We start from the raw sequence: 14,667 nt of genomic DNA on the forward strand, positions 1-14,667 counted from the left end.
CGTGACGGTTGGTCTCAACCTCTATCACTGTGCCGGCTTCATTAGAAGATACAGTTGTCTGGGTGATCCAGCCATTGGGTAGACATGATTTTTCCTGGTTTCAATTTGGCTGCAGTTCTGATCACTACCTCCAGGTGGTGTGGTTTGTAACAGTACAGATGTGTGATATAGAAGTTTCTCAAGTCTTGTAGGTGCTTGGGATGCTGGGACTTGTAGTTCCATAACACTTGAAGAGCTTTGAAAAATGCCTACTTGTTAGAAGGGACACTTTTCCCCAAAACAAGCTATTCACAGCTGTAGCTGGGTGGGACATGGCTGAGTGTTCAATTCCCCTGCAGCTCCGCCACGGGAGAGAAAAAGTATTACACAGTGTTCATTCAGAGCAATGGTCTGCCTCTGTAATGCAGGACAGGTCGGGTCCTCCAGAAGACCTCTTTACAACCACCTTCATCAAGTTAAAGGGGCAGTCTAAGCTAAAATTTTATTTTATAAATTGGATGGGGAAGGTGTGTGTGTGTGTGTGGGGGAAATACTTGCATGTCCTCTGGTGCCTCCCAGCGTGGTCGATTGTTGCCTTCGCTGGAAGGCCACACCGCATGTAACCATAGGACATCACAAGCGGCAAGGTATTCCATTGCAAGAAGACAGCGTAGCAGGACTGCAACGTGCAGAGAGGACACCGTTTTGTTTTTTTTTTACACTTCTGGCCTAATTTACAAAAAAAAAAATAAAAATTTATATATATATATATTTCCATCTATCTCTAATGTAATCCTGGCCAACCCCTTTAAGGCTGCGGTACAGACGATTCCACTGTAATACCTCATATCTCCTCTCATAGGGTTTATGAAAATTGTTTTTCCCCTTTTAATGAGATGACGGTACAATGTGACTGTCACATTGCTGCAAAGAGGACAGAACAGCTCTCTTACTGTAGCGCCATCTAGTGGGCACTCAACATTGTCTGATATAACTCGTTAAGGCCATAGGTTCTAATACCCACTCGTTGCTCTGATGCCCCCCTCCCCAATAATTTCGATGAGACCGGCGGTAGATTATGAAATACTTTATAAGAAAAGTAAGGGGAACCATCACAGATCACAAGGATAAAAACAGCATATTATTAAAGCACACCTCTCCATATAGCAGAATATGGGGGAGACGATGTTATTTAATAAAGGTTTTTCCATAATAAGTTATTATTAACATAAAATAAATTTCCACATTCAGGATGATAGGTACTAGATGCTGTGTGCGGAGGGAGAGTCCAGGTGTGAACACGTCCAGGACAGCAGGTCCCAGGGGCCCGTATCTCCAGCTGTCACAACTGCAGCCCCAGATTTACTAACAGAGAATCTTCAGTCTATTCGGAGCATGTTGTGGGGATGTAGGACACTGCGGCTTGCTGATTTGGGGCAGAGGTTAGAGCTGCTCCCCCTGCTGTGACCTGCTGTTCGCCCCATTCTGATTTAGCTGCTCCTGGAAGTCCCGCCGTGCCTGCCGGTTGGATTCTAGGAGATCCTGAAGTTGTGCGTGCAAGAGGTCATTCTTTTCCTCTAAGTGATCTAGACAGAAATTGATCTGGTCCAACATGAAGTCCAAGGCTGCGTAATCTGAAAATTAAAAAAAAAAATGCTTAAATGCACCAGAATTTGAATTTATAGGGCTTTGATATTGATGGTCTATCCTTAGGACAGGTCATTAGTATCAGGTCTGACACCCCTGGCATGCCCAGGGGGAGCTGCTATAGGTTTTTGGAGCAGGGTGTGAGATTTCTTTATACCCAGTCACTATTGTATACTGGAGCAGAAATAGTCTGTAGCGACTAATCCACTGCGAACCCAGCCTAAGGTCATATATGTGGAGGATCTGCCAGCAAGCTACAGGACAAGATCCACAGCAGAAAGTGACCTGCAATGTATGGATTTTGGGGGGGCCCTCATGCACATTAAACGGCAGAGTACACTATGGCAACTGGCTGTGCTTTTTCCAGTAAAATCTTGATGTTTGTCCTTATACTTGTACAAGACTCACAAGGTTTGCCAATAGTCACCCAGAACCAGAAAATTCTGCCTGTGACTACAGACTGCCTGCAGTATTACAGGACCGATGTTTATAGGCAAACAGTACCTGACCTAGCCAGAAATACTGCAGAGATGATGATGATAGTCTACTCATGGCTCTACAGCTGTGGCAAAACTACAACTCTCAGCATGCCCTCACAGCGGCGGGCTCTGAGTGGTAGCAGCTGAGAGTTGTACTGCAGTAGGGCAGCGATCAGGGCATGCTGGGAGTTGTAGTATTGCAATAGGGCAGTGATCAGGGCATGCTGGGAGTTGTAGTATTGCAATAGGGCAGCGATCAGGGCATGCTGGGAGTTGTAGTATTGCAATAGGGCAGTGATCAGGGCATGCTGGGAGTTGTAGTATGGCAATAGGGCAGCAGTCGGGGCATTCTGGGAGTTGTACTACAATAGGGCAGCAGTCAGGGCATGCTGGGAGTTGTAGTATGGCAATAGGGCAGCAGTCGGGGCATTCTGGGAGTTGTACTACAATAGGGCAGCAGTCAGGGCATGCTGGGAGTTGTAGTTCTTCAGCAGCTAAATTGTCATTAAAGAACATCCTGGCACTGCGTCCCTCAGTCTCCTCCTTATGAGAATATTCTAGTTTGTCAGATCTTAATTGTATTTGGTCCTGGGAAAGCTGGGTGACATCTTCTATGGCCGCCATTACAGCTTGCACAAGGGTTTTAGCCCAGTTTTCCCGAATCCTGAGAGGTCTGTGCAGCTTTGCAGCAATATCCAATAACGCGTTAATAATTAGCGCCATATACACACCTTCCTCCACGGACACTTCGCCCAGAGGGACTTGCGGGTCCCCGTTCGGTCCAGACATTGTAACCTCGTCATGTGACCGACGGTCATGTGACCATTCTCTTATATAAGTCTGACAGCGGTGACGTAACGGCTCTCCCTGCATTTTGATTGGTTCCCGTCCCTCCACCGCCGCAATTACTGCTAAGAAAGGGCGGGGCTTAGTGGCAGGGAAGATGGCGGCTCACAGGGTTCACGAGCTGGGTGCTATGACATGGCGGCTAGCGGGGCAGCTCAGGGCTGGTGTGGGGGGGCTTCGGGTGCCCGGGATTAGGGACCCCTCAGCTTTGTGTGGGGCCACTGTCAGGGGGTTTAGTGCACTTCCTTACTCCGTGAGCCCAGTAAAGGGAAGAAGCCTGCCCTTGACAGCACAGCAGAGTTGGGTTTGTTGTCTGAATGGCAGCTGGCGAGGCTATAGAACTGGTTGGAGGGGGCAGGAGGCAGGGAATGGGGGCAGGAGGATGTGGGGCCTGGTTTTTGCTTTCGGGGGAGCATTGGGGGTGATGCAGACCCTCCAATGTTCCCTGAGGGCGGAGGAAGAGGCGAAGGTATGATATCCACACAACTTATAACTGATATAACTGGGGGACCACTAGTTATGTCACCAGCAATTGCATTATTTACAGGGGAACTCCGCATCATACAATATTAGGGAATTGTAGTCTTAGCAATCCCATAATACATTGTAATCATGTAATCCAAATGTCCTGCCATTGCCCTGATGTACCATCTGTGGCCGCAAACTACAACTCCAATTGTAGCTTTTCAACCACTGCAGACCATAGATGTTTATAGCCTGCGGCTCCATCCCAGTGTCCATAAACTACCGATAGGGTCGTGATTCAGCCATAAGGATTATAGATTTGATCTGAACTCCATACCAGAAAGGCACTGCATGTAGTGAGAGCTATACTGTACATCAGGGATGTTGGGAAACTACAACTCCCAGCATGCATACTTGCTTTGCTATTCTTTGAGCTCCCATAGAAGTGTGCAGAGCAAGCTGGGTTTTATAGCTTTACAGTAACTGGAGTGCTGAGGGTTGCTGACCTCTGCTATAAAGACTGAGCCTTCCAGTTTCGTTGGAAAACTTGGATTAGCATTGTAGACAGAGAGTAGGAATAAGGTGACGTGAATAGTAAGCTGTACTTATGGTGCCTATAACTGAACGTCACTGCTACTTGATACAGTTTAGTTGCCAAAAATTCATTGCCTGACAACTGCAGCCTGTAATAAGTGTTGTCAGATGGAGGTTTCCAAAAAATTATGGAAATTTGGCAGAACAGAACCTTTTCCATTGTGAACGTAGGCTTAAGCTGGTCATTCACATGCCAATTTTTCCCACATGATGGGGAAGTAAGGATAAAGCCGCTGGATTGTAACATGTCCCATCCCCTTGTTCTCAGGATAAATAAGTTGCCACCAGGCGTGTCTGACTATGGCTTCTATCCCTCTGCCTATTGAGAATGTATGCCAAAGATATATGTGTATTTGCGGTTCCATAGTATTGTTCCTATACTGTATAACCTATGTTACTCATAGGCACACAGACTTTTTTTTTTTTTATCTCCAGTATTTATTTGCTGTAGCTCACTGCTGCATGATGGCATTCTCAAAATGGCCTCTAAGGAAGGGAAACTTTTATTGTGTTAATATATATATATATATATATATATATATATGTGTGACGGTGTAGGGGTCAGTCATTTAAGAAGGATTTATGTGCCAGAACCATGTATGAAATTTTGATCCCTGAGTTATTTTACTTATCCTGTGTCCTATCAGGTCTCAGAAGACGGTCTACATCTTACTCTGTACCAGTACAAGACGTGCCCCTTCTGCAGTAAGGTCCGCGCCTTCCTAGATTACCACCGGCTGCCCTATGAGATAGTAGAGGTGAATCCTGTCCTCAGGAAAGAGATTAAATTCTCCAGCTACAGAAAAGTCCCCATCCTCATAGCCAGCGCCAATTCCACTTTGGTAAGTAGATTTGGTAAGCACTTCAAGCCGCTGTTCACACATTGCGGTGCTATCATGCTTTTTGTAAAAGTTATATGACTGCAAAGTTCTGTAAATCACATATACTAGTTTAGTCCCTAAGGGCGGTTTTACATGGCTGAGTGCAGCAGGGCTGCAATTCCAGAGTGTGACCCATGGACTGATTTGTTGTGTTTTGTTTTTTATTTAATTTTTTGTCTTGGCTAACTTTCATTCCAGTTTACTTTGTGGTGTTTTAGGAGTTGGAAGGTGTTTTTTTTTTTTTTTTTTTAATTAAATCCCAGATTGCGTCGCATAGCTGTAGTTCTGATGAAGTGCAGCACCACTCCTATAACTTGAATATGAGCGGTGTTACTCCCTTTCCACTGGCTATTTCTGGTACCCAGAGGGTGCTGCAATAGCTGATGTGTGCAGGATCTGGATGTTTGACTTCCACAGATCACATACTCATGACCTGTCCTGTGAAGAGATCATCAATATGAGAAATAATAATAATTGTAATGATAGTCTCAGGACATGGAGTGTCTGTATATTCCTTCTATTTGCTTCTTACCTGGCCAATTTCATTTCCATCAGCAATTAAACGACTCGTCGGTGATAATCAGCGCCGTGAAAACGTTCCTTGTGTCCAGGTAAGTGAAATGGGAGGTTTGTTTTCCAACACTGACATTTTCTGCATTATTGTATCTCTTCATAAGACTTTTCTTTCTTTACTTGATAGTATTTTTATCTTAATGAAGGAAAAGCCTGGAGGAGATTGTGTCCTACTATCCGGGTATGATTGTGAAGAACGAGAAAGGGAAGGAGGTGACAGAGTATCAGAACAGATACTGGCTTATGCTGAATGAACAGGAGACACAGCGGCTGTACCAGTCCAAAGAATCACAGAAGTGAGTTGTAGAGATTGCTGATATATAGAAGAGCAATGACACGGGTGAGGATGGAGGGATGTGCATGTTCCATAACATAGGTGAATGTTAAAACCCGCATCAGGGCTTCTGCATAAGGCATAGTATGATCTGCCAAGTCTGGACAGTCAGGAGACCCAGGCTCATCATGATATATGGTGTCAGGACTCCCTGCTTCCTTGTTTATTCACGGTATACGATACACATTATGGGACAGTGGAGCTATGAGGAGGCCAGGAGTGCTAGCAACATATATCACTAAGCTTTAAGGAGTCCGGTTTCCTGGCTGGGTTTGGGATGGGAAATCCAGAAAATGTATGGAGCAGATTTTCCAAACCATATTCTGATGTGTGCATGGCATCTTACACAGGCACATAAGAGCTCTGCCCTAGCCCCTCCCTGATTGTGTAGGCCAAACATTCAAAAGAAACATGGGGGTAGGGAATAATAGATAGGGAATGAACGTATGATGACTGGGATTTTGACCCCTAGTGATCTAGTGAATGGGCTCCTTGAATGCTCCATGTGAATGAAAACATTATGGACATGTAAGGCTGTCTGGACAGAGATCTCTTGTCGCCTCACAGAACTGAGTGGAGCGATGGCCACACAAAAGTATTCACGTGGAGCAGTCAGGGAAACTTTCAGGCCTCGTTCTGCTGATGGTTGGGGTTCCAGCAGTCAGATCCATATCTATCGACACTTAATGATAAGTATTATTAGTGGCACAACCCATTTTTTACAGGCAATTTTCTGTTCTGAGTGGCCATAATTATAATATCCACACAGAATTTCCCCAATCACTGTGCAGGCAGAAGCAATCTACGACTGATCTCTAAATGAGCAGAAGGTATGACATTTCAGCGCTAGAAGTCATGGACCCTCACTGCATCCTGGACACTTGTTTGTATAGGGCTGGGGAGCCCGACACTGCACAACAATGGCTGACTATCCACATGTGTCCACTATGGCTTTATACTATTTTACTGTAGATTGAGGATCAGTTTAGGCTTCTAGTACTAGGTTTAATGGTTTAGGTCCAGGAGGATAGTGACTAGTCCCCTCATATAATACCTGCTATATGTCAATCATCTCTGATTTGGAATGGGAGGCTATACATCTGTGAACGGTAGAGGATACATACCCAGAACGTGTGAATAATTGATGTGAGATGTGTGGCAAGAGTAAAGATATATGAACTATTATAACTGGTCAGGTTGGAGGAGTGGTGGGTATATGGCAATTCTGCACATGGTCAGGTGAGTATTGAAGTAGTTATATGAGATATTAAAATCAGGACTTGTGCCCCCGTCATATTAAAATATTTATTTCCTCTTCTTCCATAGGGAGGAAATGAAATGGCGTCAGTGGGCAGATGACTGGCTGGTCCACCTCATCTCTCCTAATGTTTATCGCACACCCGCCGAGGCACTGGCATCCTTTGACTACATTGTTCGTGAGGGGAACTTTGGCGCTGTGGAGGGTATCTTTGCCAAATATGTGGGAGCAACAGCCATGTTTTTTATTGGCAAGAGACTGAAAAGCAGGTATATTTCAATTGTTCATCAGATTAATGATCAGAGGTGCCATCTTAATAGGCTTAGCATCTACCTCCATTACCGGAGCTCGTCTTCCCTTCACTTGTTTAGTGCAAGAGAGCAGACAAAATTGGATTTGATGTGGCTTTCAGGGACTTATATGTATATTTATCATCAATATGACATCATTAGGGGTCTCATACCTGGTACCTTTATGATCAGCTGGATGAAGACGCTGCAGAGTTTCTGTGAGTGCCAGGGCCTCTTTATTGAATACCAAGGACAGTGCCATACACTGTATAGTGGCTGTGCTTGACATTGCAACTCTGCTCATTTTCTTCCATTCAGCTGAGCTGCTGCTGTGTACCATGAACATGAAGTCATTGGCGTAGGAAAGAGGCCACAGTGCGATAGGTGTTGGACCCTCACTGATCACATATTGATGACCTACCCTAAGGACAGGTTATCAATATACAATTCCTGGAAAACCTTTTCAATGTAGTTGTCACACTTTGAACCCACCCAGTCCTTATGTGGAAGAGTTATTAAGCATTAATGATGCATCACTCAGTGTTTTATAGGTTGAACGGTGCTCAGATGGGAACTTGTGCCCATCAATGACAAGAAAAAAAATTGTGATACTCATTCAGTAGATGCTTGAATACTCCAAAATGTAATATACATGTATCTGCAAAATTGACATAAATGAAAATTCGGTCTAAACATCAGACCTTTATCAGTCATCTTAAAATAAAATGAGACAGGAAAATAGAAATAAAAATGAAACCACAATCCATAAGCGCATATCTTCTAGGCAAAAATTATAAATATAAACACATAAGTACAACTAAATGATTATAGCAATGAGCAAGTATCTCTGAGGTGGTGGAAGAAAGAATCCAATGACTTTCTATCCAGGACAATTAATACAAAGGAATACTATGATAAATGCGTTCCATTTTCAAAAACAGAAATAAAACAAAATGACAAAATTAGCGATAGCAAAAAAGGTTGCTATAGGCATGGTGCCCAGCTTCCTAGTACATCAGAATATAAGAAACTACTGGAAAAACATGACCTGTGCAATGTTACTAGATAGAAGTAAGTGGAGTAGCATATCCAGAAGTATGAAGTAAGAGATAAGGGCGGGCTCACGCCTGCACCCCGTCTCCGCTTTAGCCAATCTGGTAAGTTTCAGTCTCTTTCCCAAGAAACTGGACAGGAGATGGAAACCCAGCAGTCAGTTTGCAAACCCGTTTACTTGAATGGGTTTGCAAAGTGTCCTCCCGTAATCGTCTTCTGCCTCTCTGTGGCAAAACCGTTTTTTTTTTTTTTTAACCAGACACAAAGTGAAACATGCAGGACTTTGTGTCCGGTTAAAAAAAAAACAAAAAAACGTTTTTGCCATGGACAGGCAGAAGACGCTCACAGGAGGACACTTTGCAAACCCATTCAAGTGAACGGGTTTGAAAACGGACTACTAGGTTTCTATCTCTTGTCCAGTTTCTTGCGCAGAAGACTGAACCCAGCAAAGCAGAGACCAGGCGCAGGTGTGAACCCGCCTTTAGTAGTAATAGCTTTGTTATAAGCATGGTCGATGTGGGATATGTAACTATTTCGGTGCTAAAATTTCAAAAAAATGGAAGTGATGTCACTGCCAGTCCAAATGTACATAGAAGATAGGAGTGTCTAGAGCAGGGGTCTCAAACTCAACTCAGCATGTGGGCCGCAGAGCAAGATCCCAGCCAGTCGGCGGGCCGCACCGCGGCAAATTTAGCTCCACCCACTTTTATGTTGACTCCGCCCATTCATTTTTCATGTGCCCGCACACAGTATAATCCTCCTACAGTCACCCGTAAACTATATGTCCCCCCTCCATCTTTCCCTCAGTTACATATACACCCTTCATCTGCCCCCAGATTCATGTCCCCTCCATCTCTGCCCCCAGATTCATGTCCCCTCCATCTCTGCCCCCAGATTCATGTCCCCTCCATTTCTGCCCCAGTGTCATGCTGTTCTCCCCCCTCCCTTTGTCTGTCCCCAGTGTCATGAGCCCCTTCATTCCACCTCAATGTTTAAAGAGATCCTTTCACCATTTTGCCCACAGGCAGTTCTATATACTGCCGGAAAGCTGACAGTGCGCTGAGTTCAGCGCACTGTTGGCTTTCCCGATGTGGGCCCGGTGTGAAGAGCTTACGGTCCCGGTACCGTAGCTCTTCTATGGTCAGAAGTGCGTTTCTGACACTGTCAGAGACGTCCTTCTTCACAGCACAGCCAATCGCGCTGTGCTGTGAGAGGCGGGAGGAACTCCCCCCTCCCTCTGCTCGCAGTACTCGTCCATAGACGAGCATTATCAGGGAGGGAGGGGGCGTTCCTCCCGGCTCTCACAGCACAGTGCGATTGGCTGTGCTGTGAAGAAGGACGTCTCTGACAGTGTCAGAAACGCACTTCTGACCATAGAAGAGCTACGGTACCGGGACCGTAAGCTCTTCACACCGGGCCCACATCGGGAAAGCCAACAGTGCGCTGAACTCAGCGCACTGTCAGCTTTCCGGCAGTATATAGAACTGCCTGTGGGCAAAATGGTGAAAGCTCCTCTTTAACACACAAAAAAACACTTATACTCACCATCCAACGCTCCCCCGCCGCGCTCTGCAGTTTTACTAATAGACCTGTAGGCGCGATGTGGTGATGTGACGTCATCACATCGCGCCTATATGTCCACTAGCCGGAACGTAGCGGCTAGTGGATATAATCATCTCGCAATGTATTGAACTCGGATCCGGCGTCCCTAGGCTTGTGCGGGCCGCACAAAATTTTTCGGGGGGCCGCATGCGGGCCGCAAGTTTGAGACCCCTGGTCTAGAGCATGTAACAAGGTGAAACTAGATATCAGGGAAAGAATAAATAGCATAACAACCGGAAGTGATGTCATAACTGACGTCACTACTTCCGGCAAACAACACTGTCCCAAGCATTGGTAGCAGTTCCTGCTAAAAAGGAGCGGCAAGGAGAATGGAAAAATAAGATGGTAGAATAGGGCCAAGCATTCCCAAAAGTGAACGCTTGCCCTAATGAGGTCACTTCTGTTTTTAGGAGCGCTCCAACTGGAAGTGATGCCGTGTGTCATGGAGTTGCCGTACATCAGGTTGGCGCTCTACACAAACTGGAAGGCAGGGGGATAGAAAAAATGGGCTATGTTGGTGATAAAACGAAAGGACCATGGGTAAATGTATTTAACTAGGCAAAAAGGTGAAAAATGAGAGAGAACTAAAAGGAACAAGTAGAAAGAGGGAGGGGGTTGTAAAAGGAAATCAAGGGAATAGAAAAAAGAGCCAAAAAAGGAGAAAAAAAAAAATAGGGAGAGTGAAAGAAAAGGAGTAAAAAAGGTCTGGTAATGAAGATTAACTGAGACCAAGATCCTCCTAGAGGTTTAACGATTCTGTGGAAGGAAGAAAAGGAGTGTAAGTATATAATATAATGCGAATAAACATTATTAGCAAAAGCTACATCATAAACTCTATTGAGACTTTTAGGATCTAGAGTTTGGAACTGGTAAATCCAATATCCCTCTCTATGTTTAAAGGTCTAACTCGGCTCTAGAGAAAATGGAACATATCCGTGCTTGCACTGTCCCCAGTGTAACAACATTCAGAAAGCTGACACTATTACACACCCCCATACAGGGAAAAGATTCCTCGTGAAAGATTTTTTCACATGTGACACGAGTTTTGTTGTGTATATTATCAAATGCTGTGTGGAAAGGCTTTCTCTGATTGGCTGTGTAGTTTCCAAACATAAGAGTACGATCTGTATCGGGAATTGACTGTCGCCAATCTCATTTCTCTTTCACCAAGCTAAAGATGCAATCTCTCAATTTAAATATCAAATCATAGAACACATTCCTAGACGAGTTGGAGAACGTATTAAGACCTTTGAAACAAGGAGAAGCATATTGGATTTACCAGTTCAAAACTCGAACCTAAAGGACTCAATAGTGATTATGATGTACATAGTTTTTGTTAAAAATGTTTATTATGATGATATTAATTGTCATCGGAGTACTTCTGTAAGTAACAGCTGGATGAGTTGTGCCTAAAGTCAGCAGTGTACAGTGTGAAGAGAAATGGGGCAAAAACTGTACCTTGTGGTGCTCCCATACTACAGATCACAGTGTCAGACACACAGTCCCGGGCTCTCACATACTGAGGGCGGTTAGTGATGTAGTCTAGTATCCAGTTGGACAAGTGATGGTCCAGTCCAACAAGGTTCAGCTTCTCCCTCAATAGCCCTGACTGAATGATGTTGAACGCACTGGAGAAATCAAAGACCATTATTCTCACAGTGTTCCCGGGACTTTATTCCTCTTTCTTTTGCTTTCCATCTTCCATTCTATTTTTTTTCTTCCTCTTTTTCCTTGTTTAGTTTTCTTTATCTATTCCTTTCATTTCCTTTTATATCCCCCCTCTTTCCCTTTCTCTCCCTCCTCTTTGTTTTCTTTCCCCACTCCTTTTTTTTTTTTCTAATTGTTCCTTTTATCTTCCCCCCCCTTCACCTTTTTGCCTAGTTACTTACATTTAACCATGTTCCTTTCCTTTTATCACCCGTATTGCCCTTTTTTTTCCCCCTATATCCCCCTGCCTTTTTTCACCATACTTCTGATTTGCGTTCTACACAAACCTGAAGTTCAGAATCTCCATGACACGCATGACCTCTCTTCTGGTTGCAGTGCTCCGAAAACGGAAGTGACCTCATTAGGGCAAGCGATCACTTCTGGGAATGCTTGACCCTATTCTATTATCTTATTTTTCCATATTTCTTTACCCTCCTTTTGAGCAGGGACTGCTACCTATTTTTGGGGCAGCGTCATACATTGTACAAACCTATTAATACTTGCCTCTCACCCCAAACTTCTGGATATGCTACTCCACTTACTTCTATCTGGTAAGTTTGCACAGGTCATGTTTTTCCAGCAGGTTCTTATATTCTGATGTACTAGGAAGCTGAGCACTATCCCTCTAGCCAATGTTTTACCTGTAATTTTGTTTCATTTTATTTTAAGATGATTGAGGAAGGTCTGATGTTGAGACTGAAATGTCTCATTTATGTCCATTTTGCGAATATATAAAATTTTGTAATATTCAAGCATCTACTGAATGAGTGCCAGTTTTTTTTTCTTAGCTGGAAGAGGACCAGAAGTACTCGTGAGCACCTTACAGACCTCAGGGGAAATCAGACTATTGCCCATTGCCCCCTTTTCCGGCTGTGTACTATACATAATTTTTAGCATGCTCTCTACATCCTCGCCTTACATTCTTCTTACATAGAAGTTGAGGGCCCTTTGTCCCCCATTTGTAGCAGAGAGACGTCCATACATCAATATTGGGATTTAAGTGCAGGAAATGTAAAGTGTTGTCTTTCTGTTGACTCTTTAAAGGCACAATCTCCAAGATGATGTCCGCCAGGATCTGTACAAGGCAGCAAATACCTGGGTGGCAGCTGTGGGTAAGGATAGGAAGTTCCTTGGTGGCTCCCAACCAAACCTGGCGGATCTGGTAAGACTGACTTCTATCCCTTATCTAAGATGCTCAGCTCTGTGTAGTTGTATGTAATGTACTGACTATAAACTCTTCTCCTTTTAGGCTGTCTATGGGGTCCTAAGAGTCATGGAGGGTCTGCAGTCATTTGATGACATGATGGCAAACACCAAGATCAAGCCCTGGTACCAGAGGATGACCAAAGCCATTCACGAACAGTCACAATCTCAGTGAGCTGATACTTGAGGACATTATAGGGGACAGTCCTGTCCTCCAAGGGCTTTATACCATTGATTAGAGCCATAACGGTTTTTACTCTTGCTTCCTCTTCCCCCAGGAGATTGTGGTCGCTACTTACCTGATAGATTGTGGATTCCAGGTAGTGATGCACATCATGACCTCTGCGGCTATCTAATTATAACATAATTACACTGAAATGTGACGGTTTTGCCTGATTAAAGGTATATTCCCAATATTGGTGGCTGAAAGGCTCCAATATGGCTGCCATATGCCATTGTTAATAGGAGCTATAGAAACTGTTATGGCTATCCTCACCATGTTCGTCTTAATTGATTTTACTAGCCTAAAATAGGGCATTGAGAATTAGGTAGTTGAAACGCTTTCCCTTTAACTTTGGTATCTGCATGTTAACCAGTGGTTCAGCCGCCCCTGCTGTTGTGATGACCACTAGAGATGAGCGAGTACTGTTCGGATCAGCCGTTCCCAACAGTACGCTCACATAGAAATGAATGGACGTAGCCGGCACGCGGGGGGTTAAGCGGCCGGCCGCCATCAAAGCGGAAGTACCAGGTGCATCCATTCATTTCTATGGAGCGTGCTGTTCGGATCGGCTGATCCGAACAGTACTTGCTCATCTCTAATGACCACATATTGTTTGCAGGTAGTGTTTTGCCATATAGCCACATAACAGTCCTTTTAAAGGGGTCATCTGTTTTGGACAAGAGGATCAGAAACGGCTGATTTTCATTCTTTGTGGTCTGTCTCATTCAAATAAAAGGGTCTGAGCTGATTAAAGGCTGCAATACCAAGTACAGCCACTACATAAGATACAGCGCTGTGCTTGTGTTCAGTGAAGAGACTGCAGCATTTGGATGAGATGTTTCAAACAGCTGATTTATAGGGGGGGTATGGGCAGACCCCACTGATCAGAATACCCCTTTAATGACTTTAAAGCCCCTTCTCCCTAACTTTAGCACTGGATACCTGTGGTATCTAATGTTACAGGCATCTAATTATTTAGGGTACTTTCTTTGACCACGTGCCCCCAAACACTACACTCCAGTGTTGTTACAGTGTGAAGTAAGTTATAGTGATGATCTTACTTGGCCCAAAGCAGCTATGATCTTGAGGAGTGAGAACTAGAGACGTGCTAGTGGTGAGATTTCTTGGCTTATTTCTAGATTTTTGTAACTTATTAATAGACAGGTGTGACTTGCCGTGAGAAGGTATCCAGAACATTGCAATGGATTTACACTGAACTTTTGTGCGAAACTAGACCAATGAAAAATGCTTTAAAGTAAAGGAATCCAAAATTTGTGCTGCTTATTCTTTAAGCAAATCCGTTTTATGACGGCCTCATGTTGTACAAGGTCATAGTAAAGGTAGGATTTAGTGGAACCTAAAAGACCCCAAATTATCAGATAGTCCTGATTCAAGTACATTAAAAAGTGTATTTAAGGGTGGAGGACCAGCTAAAAGGAAGGAAGCTAAAAATGTGGCAAAAAATAATTTTAAACATGTGTGTACTATGCTATACAACCCCAGGACACTTATGTTGGTTCCTGCAACTTTTTC

The 14,667-nt window shown here is 44.1% G+C and overlaps 2 protein-coding genes across 2 annotated transcripts; one reads left to right on the plus strand and one right to left on the minus strand.

The window, feature by feature from the left end:
• Nucleotides 1–1,064: 1,064 nt before the first annotated feature.
• BBLN (bublin coiled coil protein) lies at nt 1,065–2,921 on the minus strand. The gene is made up of 2 exons (XM_075260798.1): nt 2,837–2,921; nt 1,065–1,613 (listed from the first exon to the last, which is right to left on the minus strand). Exons 1-2 carry the CDS (start codon nt 2,892–2,894, stop codon nt 1,423–1,425), a joined length of 249 nt encoding a protein of 82 aa, XP_075116899.1. The 5' UTR covers nt 2,895–2,921; the 3' UTR covers nt 1,065–1,422.
• A 117-nt stretch (nt 2,922–3,038) lies between these two features.
• PTGES2 (prostaglandin E synthase 2) lies at nt 3,039–14,418 on the plus strand. Its single transcript, XM_075259002.1, has 7 exons — nt 3,039–3,420; nt 4,658–4,852; nt 5,447–5,502; nt 5,611–5,760; nt 7,125–7,325; nt 12,753–12,870; nt 12,958–14,418. Exons 1-7 carry the CDS (start codon nt 3,049–3,051, stop codon nt 13,084–13,086), a joined length of 1,221 nt encoding a protein of 406 aa, XP_075115103.1. The 5' UTR covers nt 3,039–3,048; the 3' UTR covers nt 13,087–14,418.
• Nucleotides 14,419–14,667: the final 249 nt, after the last annotated feature.

The sequence above is a fragment of the Leptodactylus fuscus genome, chromosome 11 (genome assembly GCF_031893055.1).
Source record: "Leptodactylus fuscus isolate aLepFus1 chromosome 11, aLepFus1.hap2, whole genome shotgun sequence".
In the NCBI taxonomy this organism is placed as follows: Eukaryota; Metazoa; Chordata; class Amphibia; order Anura; family Leptodactylidae; genus Leptodactylus; species Leptodactylus fuscus.

Coding starts and splice junctions, on each gene's coding strand:
- BBLN (XM_075260798.1), bottom strand. CDS start 2,894: ATGTCTGGACCGAACGGGGACCCGCAAGTCCCTCTGGGCGAAGTGTCC. Junction 1,614..2,836: donor CGAAGTGTCCGTGGAGGAAG/GTGTGTATATGG, acceptor TTTAATTTTCAG/ATTACGCAGCCTTGGACTTC.
- PTGES2 (XM_075259002.1), top strand. CDS start 3,049: ATGGCGGCTCACAGGGTTCACGAGCTGGGTGCTATGACATGGCGGCTA. Junction 3,421..4,657: donor GGGCGGAGGAAGAGGCGAAG/GTATGATATCCA, acceptor GTGTCCTATCAG/GTCTCAGAAGACGGTCTACA. Junction 7,326..12,752: donor GGCAAGAGACTGAAAAGCAG/GTATATTTCAAT, acceptor GACTCTTTAAAG/GCACAATCTCCAAGATGATG.